The 17,500-nt window shown below is 41.0% G+C and overlaps 1 protein-coding gene across 6 annotated transcripts in view; it reads right to left on the reverse strand.

The window, feature by feature from the left end:
* Nucleotides 1-17,500, reverse strand: part of znf462 (zinc finger protein 462) — a 79,645-nt gene that overhangs the window by 24,459 nt on the left and 37,686 nt on the right. For all 6 annotated transcript variants that reach the window (XM_073935599.1, XM_068215945.2, XM_021468939.3 and 3 more), the window contains exons 2-3: nucleotides 6,411-6,664; nucleotides 694-6,056 (exon numbers count right to left, since the gene is read on the reverse strand). In XM_073935599.1, coding sequence (XP_073791700.1) covers nucleotides 694-6,056; nucleotides 6,411-6,633 — 5,586 coding nt within the window. In that variant the 5' untranslated portion in view covers nucleotides 6,634-6,664. The remainder of the gene's footprint in view (nucleotides 1-693; nucleotides 6,057-6,410; nucleotides 6,665-17,500) is intronic.

Here is a 17,500-nt window from a genome sequence, read left to right on the forward strand (position 1 = left end):
ACTGGATTTTACATTACTGCAATGCATGTGAACTACTTTGATGTCAAAACTTACATAACATTGGTGTCAAAAAACACATCAAATTTCTTCAAATAATTTCACGTAATTGATTTTTGTTTGATGTCAGATGGCAATTTCATTTTTGATCATGGTCATTTTGACATCAATGTAGTTTACATGCATGGATTTTATCTATACCAGGGGTGCCCGAACTCGTTCCAGGGGGGTCCTGCAAATTTTAGCTCCAACTTGCCTCAAAACATCTGAACATATGTTTCTAGAAAGCCTAGTAAAAGCTTGAATAGCTATCCCAGTTGTGTCTGATTGGGGTTGGAACTACACTTTGCAGGACACCGGCTCTCCTGGACCAAATCTGGGCACCCCTGATCTATACAGATACATATAGATTTGTAGTTTGCAACTGAAGCTTTCAGATGATTATAAAATATTCCATATATTATTATACTTTTTGTCTTTATTTTGGTGATCAAAAGGGCATCTATATCTGTCAAATGGACTTCAAGGTTTGGACATCAAATTGATTATTTTTGTTGGATTCTGGTGCTGTTTTGACACCAAGGTGCACACTGGAAATCATTTGGCAGCACTTATCATGACTTCTACAAATAGTTGTAGTAATCTACAAGTAATTCTACAAATAACCTAATATACCAACTCTGTGTTCAAGCTCACCTTAATCTCTGGTTTGGCTTCCGGCGGCTCGACCGTCTTCTGCTTGCTCTGAAGCTGTTTTCTCCTTTCCATCCGCATGGCTTTTTTCTGAAAGTCCTCGTTGTGGTTCGTGAGATGGATGCTGAGTTCTGGAAGAGTCAGGAACTTGATTTCACAGTGTGTGCATTGGTAGAGCTCAGTGCCATCTTCTACAGGGCTCGGGACGGTGACGAAATCCCGCTTCAGTTCCTTGTCGTGACAGTCGTTGTAATGCATCACCAGCAGCTCCTCCGCATTAAACGAGAGTTTGAAGCATTTCAGACATTTAAAGGGCAGCCAGTCGACCTCTCCTTCAGGCTCCACCTCATCCTTCACTTCAACTATCTCCACGTTCTCCACTATAGGAGATTCTTCCGCGTCCTTGGGGTAGATCATAGTGAAGTATCGGCCCAGTTTGCTGGCGGCCTGCTTTTTTGGAAAGACTCCTGGGTGGCGCTTTATGTAATGAGAAACTATACTCTTCCTGCTGAAAGCCTGGAAGGAGCAAAGCGAACATTTCCTTCGGTCCACCGCTTGCCGTAACTCCTCGCTCATCCCCGAAGAATCGGCTTCTGACGCCAGGGGCAACATCACTTTATTTGGTTTCTCAGTCACAGTCTTGGAAGCTGCCAAGCAATGTGTGTAGTATGCATCAATGTCGTGGCGTTTTTGGTAGTGTGCCGCGAGGCCTTTGCGGATGGGGTTGGTGTAAGAGCAGAGAGCGCATTTAAAGACGTTATTCTTCCCTTCTGGCTGTGCTCGGACATTATTATGCTTGATACGGTAGTGGCGGGCAATGCCCTTCCTGGTGGAGCAGAAGTATTTGCACAGCTGACATTTAAACACTGCATGCTTATCGCTTTTTGCGACTTCGGAAATTGGTACGTTATAGTCACACACCTCCGGAACTTCGGGTTGACTGCTAGTGCTGCATTCGGCCACTAAATCATCCCTTCCAGTTGGCGACTGTATGTTACTTGCTTTAAACATGTGTGCAGCAGGCTGATTATGGTATTTCTCATAGTGTATTTTGAGTTTTTCTAAAGTGCCATGTGTGTAAGGACACATCTTGCAGCGGTATGCGCCGTAGCCTTGCCTCTGGGTTTTAGATCGCTCTTCGTTCTCACTCGACACCTCGTTTACTTGCTCAACATCATCAACAAAGTCTTCAGCGGTGACTTTAATTGATGGATGGCGTTTTTGATAGTGTGTGAGAACCCCGTGTATTCGGGAGTTCACATACGGACAATGTCTGCACTTGTAAACCGAGCTAGGGTTGATGTCCGCTTCCTGAGCAAAGTCAGCAGCTTTCACTTTCATGCCTGGGTGTTTCTTGCCGTAGTGGGTCAGAAGTCCATGAAGACTATTGTACTCAGACAAGCAGACGGTGCACTGGTAAGGGTTGTTTGAGATCGACGAGGTGGCAGACAGAGATAGATTTGGCTGCCGATCTAGAGGTGGCCGATTCATTTCAACTGCAACATCTTCCTGATGGTGACTATTGAACGGACTGGACATCGAAGCATGTGCTTTGGTTTGTTGTGGGAGCTGCTTATCTGGTGCTTTGTTTCCTTTGATAATGTCGATGAGAACAGACTCGTCACCTTTGATGGCCCAAGGGTGCACTGCTTGATAATGGTTAGTAATGTCCCAAATGGAGCATGCCTCAAAGGCGCAATCTCTACACTGATAATGCTTTGTTTCAGAATTCCCAGCTTGCCTGCTTGTGGAAGAATCAGGACCAGCCCACAGCTTGCTGGCCATGTACGTGTAGTCCACATTGTGCTCAGGGTGGCGTCTTTGGTAATGCATGAGCAGCCCACTTGGTTCAGCGTGGGAATAGATGCACCACTCACAGTGATAACCAGCCTCCAGCACGCCGTCCTGATAAGCCCAGTGTAAGATAGTCATAGCTGTGGCCTTCACAGTAGGATGATCCTTCTTTAGATGCTTCTTCAAGGCATACACATAAGGAGAAGTGTATGGACAGTGTCTACACTTCAAAGATCGCAACGACCTGGATTTTTCAGCTTCAGTAGCTACAGTAGAAGTGGATGTAGAACTTCCCGATTGGATCATCTGCGCTCGCTCTCTCTGACTCTGGACCACAGCGGTGTGTCTACGAACGAGGTCTGCATTGGCCTTCACGTCTCTATGTTTCTTCTGGTAGTGAATCAACACCCCCTTCACAGTGCGGTTCCCGTAGTCGCAGTGCTGACAGAAAAACAGCATTTCTGGTTCCCCCTTGTCGGATGCTCCTTTAGTGTTGGAATTACCAGACCCTTCAATGCCGTTGTTGCTAAACTGCTTCAGAAATTGTTTAGGCGGGGCGATTTGTAGCTCATCCATGAGTTTCAGCAGTCCAGGGGTTGGAGGTGCCTGTTTTATGTACTTTGCTGTTACTTTAATCTCCGGATGTCTCTTTTGGTAGTGGACCAGAACGCCCACGACAGAGCGGTTGTTGTAGACACAGTGTTTGCAGTAGTAAACATCCTCATCCAGAGGCACAGGCAGGATGGGGTTTGAAGACTTAGGAGTGCTGGTCAGGCTGTAGGTTGAATTGCTGGCCATCTGTGCTCGCTCGACAGAAATGACCCGCATGGTCTTCTGTATGCGGAAGTATGAGGCCTTTTGCTCGGGATGCTTCTTTTGATAATGGACCAGTACTGAGTGCATGTTGGGACTTGAGAACGAACAGACATCACAGTCATACACCACCACATTGCCCCCCAGGCTTTCTCGAAGTGTTTCAACCTCTGCATTTGCTTCTGGCGTTTTGGAAATGCTTTTGAGAGCAGGGCTGGATGACGATCTGGACCCAGATGAGGTGGAGCTAAAACTCTTTGGGCCAGAATTCAAGATTTCTCTCAGTGTTTGCGACTCAGTCGCACCCTTATGAGGCTGATCGACCATATAGCTTGAGAAGATCATAGCATTGTTGATCTTCACCGAAGGGTGCATCCTTTGATAATGGGGCATCAGGCTACGCACATTTGGACTTGTGTAGGAACAAAAACGACACATATACACAAGATCTGGCTGGTTAAAGTTTAAGACGTTGCTTGCTTCTGGATGATGGGTCATATAGTGCTGGTGCAGATCATTAAAGTTGTTATATTCAATGAAGCACTCGAGACAACGGAAGACTGCGCTCTGATCCTCTGGGTCCAGGATGTATCTGAAGCTAAACTTGATGTACGGGTGCATCCTCTGGTAGTGTGTGCTGACGCTGCGAGCAGACTTGTTTTGGTACTCGCAGTGTTTGCAGTAGAACAGGTTCCCAGGTTCCGCAGTGTATTCAACATTCTCCTGGTGCATTTCTCTGCCATCTTGACTGCTTTGATCTTGAGCATGTTTAGACTCCAAGGAGCCATTGTAACTGTCTTCATCATCAGAAATGGTTAGTTGAACTGGAAGGTTTCTTGAGCTGAGTTTAGACTGCAGGCTTCGCTTTCTTTTCCCAACACCACGTTCTGTTGGAAGACCTCCAGAATTCCTACCATGAAGGTGCTGAGTGTTGAACATGTAGTGCTGGCTTCGAGCATTAGACGAATCTCTGTCTTTGCTTGCTTCTGCATCAATGTGATTGCCATTCTCCTCAACATCATCATCCATCTCCTCGAGGTTAATCACATCCTCATGCTGCTGGCTTTGACTAATCTTGCTCTGGAGATTATTTGCAATTTCATCAATCCTTGTCCGTTTTTTGACGGGAGAGAGATCTAAGGGCAAATCGTTTATGGACTTTCTTGCAGTCTTCCCAATAAGGTGCTTCTTGGTTGAAAATCCAAGAATTGAGGTTTGAGTTTTTTGTACAAAGCTTGTGGAACCACAAGACTCGGATTCAGAATCTTGCTGCTCAGTGGATAAACCCTCTTGGCCAGGGACTTGTGTTCCATCACAGTATGAGTGTTTGTGTTGCTGGTGGACACGTAGACCTTTGAGTGTGATGGTGGAGAAGTTGCACAGTGAGCACCGGTGAGGACCCTGTTGCTCCTCCCCTCCACTGGACTTTTTCCCATTGATTTTGGAGCTGCCGTTTCCTCCATTCACCGGCTCGGAGCATTCGGCTTGACCTTCAGGACTTCCACTAGTCAGGTCCATGGTGTCCCATTCGGAAGACCCACTGTGACATTGCTTGTGCGCGTCAAGTTTCAGTGGGTTGGTGCAAAGAAAGGGGCATGAATCGCATTTATACACCGTGGCTTTGCCAGATAGATGTATGTTTTCTATGTGACGGGAAATACTACGCCGGTGCATGGTCAAAAAGGAGCAGAAAGGGCACTGGAACCGGTTCATGTGTCTTCTGAATGGAACTCCTTTTGTTTCAAGCAAGTCATTATCCTCCTCAGACAGAAGCAGCTTAGCTGAATCCTTAGCCGACTCTGTGTTATTAGCGTCATCCATGTCACAGAGTTCATCATCTGAACTGCTTCTGGAATCATTCAGCACACTGGCATCGAGATCCATGCCAGACCTGGATATGTCTGACATGGCGAAAGTCGATCTCTCTGACAGTATGGAAGATCCTGTGCTGTTAGGTATTTTTGATGTGAGCTGTGAGTACTGAAAACTTGATATCCCTGAACTGGCCTTAAGTGATGCGTTGCCAGATCCTTTAACTGAAGAGGCATTTGCTGAAGAACTTTCATTGCCCGCTATATCATTCAGGTTTAAATTGGAGGTTGGAGTGCTTCTCCTGGACGAAGCGGAGTCTGATTTGCTGGATCCTGCACTTCCATCTTGCACTTTAGGTTGCTGCAAAGACACCATGATCTTCACCATGTTACGGTGTTTCTTCATCATGTGATCAGCTAGCTGCTGCCTTTGTGAAGTCTGAAAGCCACACCATTCACAGTTAAAGCCTCCTTTTGATTGGGGTTTAATCATAGACTCCAGTACATGCCGTTCTACATCCCCTGGTGAATCTTCACTTAGTTCCTCAATTGAGGAGACATCAGAGTCCAAATCCAGAACCTCCGCGTCAGCAGGGGGAGCTGAGAGGCCTGTAGGAGCTTCTTTATGATGCACCTTCTGGTGTTTCAGAATCCGTGCTCTGTGTGGGGATTTATACGTGCAATATTGGCAGGAAAAGACTGTTCCTACTGCATTGTGCATTGAAGAGCTGGCCTGCTTGGGAGTTTTGAGGGATCTTTCATCGCCTGCTTCACCATGAACCTTCCTGGTGTGCTCACTAAGAAGAGAGCTGGATCTGAAGTAGCGCACGCAGAACTTGCACTGAAAAAACGGAGCTGTGGTTTTGTTTGAAGGTTTTGCTGACGGGTTGTGTTTGGCTTGCTTTGAACCGGAGAAGTGCCCAAAGTCTTTGTTAAAGGAGGAGACACCTAAAACATAAACAGACAAAGAAAAATGTTGAGTGCTTCAATTTCACACAAGAATGAAGTGCAACATGACTTTCTTCTGATGTAGTTTCTGTACTTTCAGAGTGTTAAAAATGTGTCCTAACAACAGACGATGCTGCAACATGCAATGAAAGGCATCTTATAATATTATTAACATATTATTATTATTGCAGATACAGATCAGTGCACACTATTTTCCAGACACCCCCCACCCCACCCCACATCTAATTTCAACGTCTTTAAAAGGGGATAAAGCAATATATAGGGTAGTCAAACCATAACCAACCCCCACCCCCCAGTAATTGTAACCCTGACTTTAATAAACATAGTGGTAACCTGTTTCCTCCTTCAGTGGGTCTCTCTCCTGGTTGGTGGAGTCCTCCTCATCCTCAGTTTGGCTCAGTGATGTGGATCTGGAGCGTTTCGGGGTCTCGTCTCCGTCTCCGTCTTGCACCTCTGCGGGCTGCAGGAAGGCAGTGTGGATGTCCCGGATGTGAGCCTTCAGCTCCTCATACGACTCTGCACGAAAATCACAGCCATCGCACTGCAGCCCTTCCATCGCTCAACACTCCCTGGAGAATCAGGGAAACCTGGAGAGAGAGAGAGACCGCTGGATGAGTACAAGTATAAAGTGAATACTAATGTCTAAAGTCTTAATGAAACGTCAGCACAAAATAGAAGTTAAGATTGTTCTTTTTTCCTCTATTGTAACGTACGTCCACTTGAAAAAGATTTGGAAATTAGAAAAAAATGTATCAGATCAAACAGAGCAGAAATGAGACACGCCCTTATAGCCCGCCCTAAAGGACTGATTGCACCATACTACAGTCCAGATAGCTCCACCCTAAAAGACTGATAAGACCAGCCTACAGGACTGAAAGCTCCGCCCTAAAGGTCTGATAGCACCAACCTTCAGGTCTGATAGCTCCACCCCATAGGACTGAGTGCACCGCCCCTAAAGGACTGATAGCTACGCCCCCTAAAGGATTGATATATCTACACCCTAAACGACTGATTGTAATGCCCTACAGAACTGATAGTTCCACCCTAAAAGATTGATAGCTTCGCCCTCTACAGAAATAATAGCTCCGCCCCCTGAAAGACTGATAGCACCACCCTACAGGACTGATAGCACTGCCCTTCAGGACTGATAGCTCCATCATAAAAGACTGATAGCATCACCCTTCAGGACTGATAGCTCCACTTCATAGGACTGAGTGCACCGCATAGCTCTGCCCATAGCACCTGATAGCTCCGCCCTAAATGACTGATAGCTCCACCCTAAAGATGGATATCTCCGTCCCAAAGGACTGATAGCTCTGTCCTAAAGGACTGATAGCTCCGCACCCTAAGACTGATAGCACCACCCTACAGGACTGATAGCACCACCCTACAGGACTGCTAGCTTCACCCTATAGGACTGATTGCAACGCCATAAAAAACTGACTGCTCACCCCTAAAGGACTGATTGCACCACCCTACAGTACTGATAGCTCCGCCCTAAATGTCTGATAACTCCACCTGAAAAGACTGATTCCTCCACCCCTAAAGGATTGATAGCTCCACCCCCTAAAAGACTGATAGTTCTGCCCCCTAAAGGACTGATTGCACCACCCTACATGACTGATAGTTCCTCCTCTAAAGGACTGATAGCCCCGCCCATAAAGAACTAATAGCCCCGCCTTCTAAATGACTAATTGCTCCGCTCAATGAGTAATAGCTTTACCCCTAAATGACTGATAGCTCCACCCTAAAGGACTGATAGCTACTAAAGGACAGAGCTCCCAAAGGACTGATAGTTCCTAAAGACCTGATAGTTCCCAAAGACCTGATAGTTCCTAATTGACTGACAACGCCACCATAAGTGAATGATAGCCAAATAAAGTAAATTAAACAACTAAAATGTTCTATAAAAAACAAACAAAAATCATAATAAACAAAAGTAAATTAATTTAAATAAATAATAAAAAACTACTTAAAATTCAATTTATTCAAATAAATTTAGGCGTCCCCTATAAGAAACAACTGTAGTCCGAACAGTGGGGTCTAGAAAGTGCACTTCGCTATGAAGCATTTCCCGGAAAGACAAAAGCCGTCTGAAATTGGGACACAGCGGAAGAATCTCAGTCTGTATTTCGGTGCAGTGGTCAGTCTGCTTGAGGAACAATAGCTGAGGAGGGATTATGGGCTGATTTGTTCCATTTTTTGATGCGGTGGGGATAAGCCTGGTCTGAAGCACACACACACCCGCGGGCCGGGCCGGTATTTACATCCGCATGTTCATCAGATTGCATCGAGTTCTTCTGAAATAAGATTGAGTGAATCCGCCGAGGGATGAGGAGCGCTCGGAGATGCTGGATTATGGGATGTGTGGCATTATTATATCTGTGACCCGAGAACAGCCGAGAGCAGCCGTGCCAATCAATCAGCTGAAACACAGGACCATTCGCTCCCTGATCAATACTTTTTCATTAATACACACACACGCAGGCACGCACACACAGACAGCTGCCAAAAACTCATGCTCAATCACTGTTGCATTTATTGGGAACATTGCAATATTTCAGAAAACAATAGAAATGTTTTGATGAAAATCTGCAGCAGAATTGAATAAGTGAATGAATTAATGAATAACTGACTGAATAATTAATGGAAAATTGAATGAATGTGTAATTAAATGAATAATTGAATTAACAAATGAATAATTGAATGTACAATTGATTGAATAAATGAATTAATCAATAAATTAATGTATAATTGAATGAACAGATAATTGATAATTGAATGTATAATTGAAAAAATGAATGTATAACTGACTGAATGAATAATTAAATAAATGAATGAATGAAAATTGGAGAATTAATAACTGAATAAATTAATGAAGGACCATATAATTGAATAAACAAATAATTGACCAAATTTATGACCGAATGTATAATTGAATGAATGAATGATTGAATAAATTAATGAATGTATAATTGATTAAATCAATTAATGAATGTATAACACAATAAATAATTGAATAAATTAATGAATGCAAAATTGAATAACCGAAAATTGGAATAAACAAATAATTGAATAAATTAATTAATGAATGTATAATTGAATGAATACATGAATGAATGTATAATTGAATTAATAAATTAATGAATGTGAACTCAATGAATAATTTAATAAATTAATGAATGCAAAATTGAATGAACAAAAAAATGAATAAATTAATGAATGAATGTATAATTGAAAGAATGACTGAATAAATTAATGAATGCAAAATTGAATGAACAAATAATTTAATGAATGAAATTGAATGAATAATCTTTTAAATTAATGAATGTATAATTGAACAAATGATTTATTAAATGACTGAATAATTGAATGAATGAATGCTTTAAAAATTGGTATTTTTAAATTCTTTTTCATTAATTCACAGTCACACAAACGAATGGACAAATGAATAATTCATTGAATAAATAAATAATTGAATGAATTAATGAATAAACAATTGAATAAGAATGAATGAATGATTAAATAATCGAATGAATAAGAGAAAAAATGAATAAATAATTGAATGAATGAATGATCAAATTAATGACTTCATAAATTCACAATTAAACAATTGACTGAATAAATAAATTACTAAAAGACAGAATGAATGAATGAATGAATGAATGAATGAATGCTTTAAATATTGGTATCTCTTTAAAATATTTTAGAAAAGGGCTCCAGACTTTCTAAAGCTATTCTGGTAAATTTAAATCATATACTCGTATTATATAAATACAGTTCACAGTACACCCCTTTTTGAAAATCAATATATTTTTATCAATTTATCAATGGCATAAAGGCAATATATTGTGGTGCATTTAAACAGAACTGCTTTATTAAACAGATAAATGAATTAAATTAGAAGTTTGGTCACCGAACATCTTTAGGAATAGAAAGAGAATACATTTAAACTTATATAAAAAATAAAATAACTACTAAATTTCAACTAAATCGTCTGTTTAATGTTGTGTCTTGATATTTCCTTTCTATTACAATTGTAATTAATATTTTCCCCCTGACATGTTTGTGTGTAGTGTGTGATCTTCAGTTTTTGACTGTGAGGCATCCTGTAGAGAATATTAATGTAAAAGGGAGATGTGTGATGGGTCAACTCGTATATAATAAACCTGGCGCAGTGCCAAGTCTCATATCTTTCTCCTTTCTCTCTATATAAAAGCAGCTCTTCATGCACTGAGTGTGAACCTGCTTTTCTTTCCTCGGTTTATTCTCCATCTGATCTGTGTGGCAAGGACAGAAATGTGAGTGATTATAGCAGCAGATCTGACAGAAATCAACAACACAGATGCTTCATTCATCAGGACTCACAGGTTCTGTGGCTGATTTCTGCAAAAGGCGAGAGTCAAGGCCAGTGTTTATGTGTTTAGAGCAGAGCGACACATTACTGAAAACCTTGAGGAGTGTAAAACACACACAGAACACACTGCGCTGTGCACGACACTGCTCCACTGGTGTTTCAAACTAAATCAGTCAGTTTACCAGTAAAGGAGACTCAAACACTGCCAAGAGGAAGATTTGCGATTGTTTTTAAAACTCAAAGTGACTGATGCAGCATGATCATACAATATGAACATGCTAGAAATGCAATGCCTTCAAATGTTTTCACTTCCCATTTCTGGGATTAATATCAGTAGCCATGTTTCCATCCAGCTGTTCTTATGTGCATTTCTGAAATATCACATCCAAAAATGCTTGATGGAGACACCAAGATGTGCATCAATTCTCAAAACTGGCTGCACATACATCTGATGTGCAGAGCTGAGTGGAATAAACACCATACCTGATAAGAAAACAAGATGCAAACACTTTCACTGAAGAAACCCCAGCATGTGCATCAGTGAAGTCATGTGATTGGAACAGATCATGTGATGATAAAAATGTGGAAAAACAATACTCCTGAGCCTTCTGTGCATGGTCCAATCAAATCCTGGTTGCTAAAATTCACACCAACCATTATTTTAGTGTGAATCACTCAGAACACCTCAGCAACCACCTAGCAACAACTCCAAACACTTCAGCAACTACCTAGCAACCACTCAGAACACCCTAGCAACTGCCTAAAAATCACGCAGAACACTCTAGCAACCATCAAAACTGTGGCGAGCACCCTAGCAACAACCTGCCAACTGTCTAGCAACCGCTCAAACCACCGAAGTCACCTCTCAAAACATTGTAGCAACCACTCAGAACACCCTAGCAACTGCCTAGAATCCACTCAGAAACGCCTAGCAACTACCCACATCCTAGCAACAACTTCACAACTACTAACAACCTCTCACAACACTTTACCAACTGCCTACCAACCACTCAAACCACCTCTCAACAGATCCTAGCAACTACTCAGAAGACTGTAGAAACTGCCTAGAAACCACTTAGAACACCTTAGCAACCACCTAAACCCTGGCAAACACCTAACAACAACTTAGCAACCTCTCAGAACACCTTAGGAACCACCCTCCAACCACTCAAACCACCCAAGTCACCTCTCAAAACATCTTAGCAACCATTCAGAACACCCTAGGAAATCCCTAGACCCAACAGAACAGCCCAACAACCCCCTTAACACCCATCAACAACTTATTAACCATCTAGCAACCTCTCAAAACACCTTAGCAACTGCTCTCCAAGGACTCAAATCACCCAAGTCACAGCTCAAGACTTCTTAGAAATTGTTTAGAACACCCTAGCAACTGCCTAGAAATCACTCATAACACCCTAGCAACCTCCTACAATCTGGCAAACACCTAACAATAATTAAGCAACCATTCAGAACACCATAGGAACTGCCCTCTAATCCCTTAAACCACCCAAGTCACCTCTAAAAACATATTAGCAACCACTCAGAACAACCTGGCAACTGCATAGAAACCACTCAGAACACCCTAGCAACCACCTACAATCTGGCAAACACCTAACAACAACTTAGCAAACATCTAACAACCTTTCACAACACCTTAGGAACCGCCCTCTAACCACTCAAACCACCCAAGGCACCTCTCAAGATTTAGAAATCTCTCAGAACACCCTAACAACTGCCTAGAAACCACTCAGAACATCCTAGCAACCACCTACAATGTGGCAAACAACTTACAACTTAGAAACCATCTAGCAACCCCTCAAAATATCTTAGCAACCACCCAAGCCACCTCTTAGAACACCCAAGCAACTGCCTAGAAACCACTCAGGAAGCTCTAGCAACCCCCTACACCCAGGCACACACCTAAAAACAACTTAGCAACCATCTAGGAACCTTTCAGAACACCTTAGTAACCGCCCTCCAACCACTCAAACCACTTTCAAGTCACTTCTCAACACCAAGTCACTTCTCAACACATCTTAGAAATCACGAGAACACCTTACCAACCACCTAAACCCTAGCAAACACATAACAACAACAACTTAGCAACCATCTAGCTCTCAAAACACCTTAGGAACTGCCCTCCAACCACTCCAACCACCTCTCAAGACTTCTTAAAAATGTTTAGAAGACCCTAGCATCTGCCTAGAAATCACCCAGAACCCCTAGCAACCACCAACACCCTGAAAAACACCTAACAACCATCTAGCAATCTCTCAAAACATCTTAGCAACCACTCAGAACCCCCTGGGAAATACCCAGGAACATCTCAGAATACCCTACCAACCACCTTAACCCTGGCAACCATTCAAACCACCCAAATCCCCTCTCAAAACATCTTAGCAACCACTCAGAACACCATAAGAAATCCCTAGAAATACCCAAGCAACCACCTAAACCCTGGCAAACACCTAACAACTTAGCAACCTTTAAGATGACCTTAGCAACCATCTAGCAACCATTGAAACAACCCTAATCACCTCTCAGAACACTGTAGTAACTACTCTGAAGAACTTGGCAACATCCAAATAAATATATTGGCTATGTACACAGAGACATGGATACAAATACTGATCTTCAAAGTGCAGTGTACTGATTTAAGCAGAGCACTGTACTTTGAGTAGTAGACTTTTACTCTAATTACACTACATTTATTGGCAAGCAATGGTGCTTTTACTTGAGTATATTCTTCAGTACTCTCTCAACCACAGACGATGCATAAATGTTTAACCAAAATCACCAAATATGCTCAAGCTGTATTCATCCTGACGCTACACTGATCTCACGGCAGCAGAGAAAAACAGGTTTGATGGCTGAACGGCAGGAATTTCTGCTAGATGAGAAGGAAATGAAGACACCGGAGCTCTCTCACACCTCTGCTTATCACCTGTGGCCTGAAAGTGTAAAATCAGACACCGGTTTCAGGCCTCCTGCTGAACAACACCGCCAGTGTCCCAGGGCAGATCCTCCATTGTGTCTGGAGCTCCAGTTTCAGCTGCGCCCGGATCTGATCCTGCTTTTCTGAGCAACTCTAACACAAATACAATCATCTGGATCATCCTGAGAGAACTGGGAACCTTCGATAAGGCTTATGAAGTTATGAACAAAAAACTACTAGAATGATGGCATAAATCTTTAAAAAGAACTTCCTAAAACACTTTGGTTGGACATTCACTTAAGCTGACTTTAAAAAATGCCTTTCCTACTCAGAGATTTGTCTTGTTTCTAGTCCAAATATCTAAAAATTCTTAAATCATGAAGCATTTTCTAGGCAAGCAAAAATAATGTGTTGTATTGAGAGTCAACATTTTCCTTAAAACAAAATAATCAGCGAATGGGGAAACTAAAAACTGGTATTTAAAAGCAAAACAACATTACTTTGCTTGTTTTAAATAAATAAAAATCACTTCATTTTTAGATATTTGGACTAGAAACAAGACAAAAACTCTTAATTGTTAGTGTTTTCAAGGGCACATTCAACAGCCATGTCAGCAACATCTTCAAATGGAGTCTTCCCTTAATAATTGTATAACCACAATAACAACCATTTAACATTGAGAACATTACAAAACAACGCCTAAAGAAAAACCTTTGGCAAATGTTTTCATTTAGAGAGATGTGCAGTATGTACAGTGGTCTGCTAAAGGCTAGATGCTACACAAAAACATTTCACTTTTGAGCCATCAATGTTGAAACCTCTCCAAGACAAACAAACAACAAGGAAACTTTCTCAAAAATGGTGCAAATGTGCATCTTAAGCCAAAGTAAAGTGTGCTCACCTACTTACTTACACTTATTTAGTTGATGAGGGTAAACTGAAAAATAACAGTTTAAAGAGTTATTATATGAAATCTCTCACAGGTTGGTGGTTTTAAGCATTTTGGGGAATTTTCCCACTAAAAAACCAAAGCAAGCTTGTCGAATAAAAACTTTTTTTCCAAAACAAACGCAACAACAACAACAACAAAGCACATTTGGTAGACGACTTCACCCAAATGATGCACAGTGGTTGGTAAAGACAAGATGCTTCATGAATCCCTTATTCTAAACTGAACAAACTACCTGCAAACTTTCTCAGAAATGGTGCAAAGGTGGATCTTTGGTCGAAGTAAAGTGTGGTCACACCAAGAGCTGACTTTATCTAGTTAGTAAGGGTAAACTGAAAAATAATCATTTAAAGCATTATATTTCCGCTATCGGGTACCACATAAAACTGCTCACAGGACTTCACAGGTCGGTTATTTCAAGTGTTTTGGATTATTTTCTAGCAAATTTTTCAAACATGTTTGCCTTACAAACCTCATCTAAAAAAATAACCTTTTTCCTAAAACATTTTAGCTGAACTATTCTTTCTCCTTTGTCTCAAAGTGTTCAGAGCACATTCTAAAGTCATGTTCCGAAACGTCACCAAAATTAACCTTAATATTTTCATAACCTTGATAAAAGCATTCTTAAAAGAACAGAACTTTCAGAAGTAAAGCTTTCAGAATATGACAGCAACAAGTTTTGTGTTAGCTGGTGATTAGACCTTTGAGCCATCAATGTTGAAACTTCTCCAAGATGAACAAACTACGAGGAAACTTTCTCAAAAATGGTGCAAAGGTGGAACTTGGGCCACAGTACAGTGTGGTCACAACAGATGATGATTTCATTTAGTTGATAAGGGTAAACTGAAAAATAATTGCTTATTACAAGCGTTATTATATAAAACCTCTTACAGGTTGATTGTATTAAGCATTTTGGAGAATTTTCATACTGAAAAACCAAAGCAAGCCGAATAGAAACTTTTTTGCCAAAACAACAATAACAACAAAGCTCATTTGGTAGACGACCTCACCTTAAGTGATGCACAGTATGTACAGTGGTTTGCTAAAGACTAGACAGTTCATGAATCACTGATTCTAAAATGCTTTTACATTTGAGCCATCAGTGTAGAACCTTCTCTAAGAAACTCTCAAAAATGGTGCAGAGGTGGATCTTTAGCCACAGTACAGTGTGGTCACAGCAGGTGATGATTTTATTTACTTAAAAAGAGTAAACTGAAACATAATTGCTTAAAGCATTTTTCCCTGATATTCTTGCAATAGAGCACTACCTAAAACTTCTCACAGGACCTCACAGGTCGTTTTTTCCAAGCATTATGTAGAATTTTCTAGCAAGTTTGTTATACATGTTTGCATTACAATCCTCATCTTAAAAATAGCCTTTTTCCTAAACATTTTAGCTCAACTGAAAATATCACAACGTGTTCTAAGCACATTCTAAAGTCACATTCCGGAACGTTACTAAAATCATAAAATGGAATGTTCTCTTAATATTTTCATAACCATGATAAAAACATTCTTAAAAAAACAGAAGATTCAGAAGTAAAGCTTTCAGAACATGACAGCAGCTGGGGATTAGACTTTTGAGCCATCAAGGTAGAAACTTCTCCAAGATCAACAAACTACAAGGAAACTTTCTCAAAAATGGTGCAAAGGTGGATCTTGGGCCACAGTACAGTGTGGTCACACCAAAAGCTGAATTTAGTAAATTAACAAGAGTAAACTGAAAAATAATTGCTTAAAGCATTATTATTTATTTCATATTCTCACTATAGTCCACTACATAAAACTTTGGTCAATTGTTCAAAACATTTTGGATTTTTTTCTTGCAAGTTTATCAAACATGTTAGCGTAATAATCCTCATCTTTTTCCTAAAAACATTTTAGCTTAACTATTTTTTTTCTTTCTAAATGTCACAACATGTTCAAAGCACAATCTAAAGTCATGTTTCCAAATGTCACCAAAAACCGGAAACTTCCCTTAATATTTTCAGAACCTTGATAAAAGCATTCTTAAAAGAACAGAACTTTCAGAAGTAAAGCTTTCAGAACTTGACAGCAGCATGGTTTGTGTTAGTTGGTGATTAGAGCTTTGACCCATCAATGTTGAAACTTCTCCAAGATGAACAAACTACGAGGAAACTTTCTCAAAAATGGTGCAAAGGTGGATCTTGGGCCACAGTACAGTGTGGTCACACCAAAAGCAGATGTTAGTAAATTAACAAGAGTAAACTGGAAAAATAATTGCTTAAAGCATTATTATTTATTTCATATTCTCACTGCAGTCCACTACATAAAACTTTGGTCAATTGGATTTTTTTCTAGCAAGATTCAAGAGTTCACACTTAGTTGATGATTGATATAAGCAAGTTTGGCATGCTGTCCCGGGAGAGAGCCCAGAGCTCAAAAGGTCCTTGAGCCCTGGGCTCCCTCCCGTTTGCAGGGCGGGACGGGAGCCTTGACCTCAGGTAGATCTGGACAACTCCCCCTTGATAAAAACAGATGACTAAAAATTGCATGCTATGAAAAGATGTGCTGCAGGGTGAGAGATTAACTGTAGTGCAAAATTTAGATTGATCAATTCACTTGTTGTGCATGTTGTTGGACCCACGCGAGCACGGGAAGAACATGCAAACCATGCATAGAAACGACCACCAGCCTGTTAAAGGACTAGAACTGCTAACAGTGCTAATCACTGGGCCACCGTGCAGCCCTATTGAGGGATAGGTGAAGAGGTGGAAGGGGGATTCTTCAAATCGAAGATGACTGCAGTGAAAAAACCCTGGCTCTTTATAGTGGGTTTGGACTGGCCTGATTGGTGGATCATGTATGCTAATGCAGAACCAGCATTCAATGATAATCACGTGCTCCTCTCCAAATTAGTTTATGAATAAACTTCACTTATCAAGTATGTTAGCATAACAATCTTCATCTTTTTCCTAAAAACATTTTAGCTTAACTTTTCTTTTTCTTTTTTAAATGTCACATGTTTAGAGCACATTTAAACGTCACGTTCCCAAATGTCATCAAAATACAGAATCTTTCCTTAATATTTTCAGAACCATGATCCAAGCATGAGAGCATTTGAAAAGAACAGAACATTCAGAAATAAAGCTTTCAGAACCTGACAGTAGCATGTCTGTGACAGCAACTTGGGATGCGTGCAACGGGGATGCACATAA

This window comes from Danio rerio, chromosome 21, assembly GCF_049306965.1.
Source record: "Danio rerio strain Tuebingen ecotype United States chromosome 21, GRCz12tu, whole genome shotgun sequence".
Classification (NCBI taxonomy): Eukaryota; Metazoa; Chordata; class Actinopteri; order Cypriniformes; family Danionidae; genus Danio; species Danio rerio.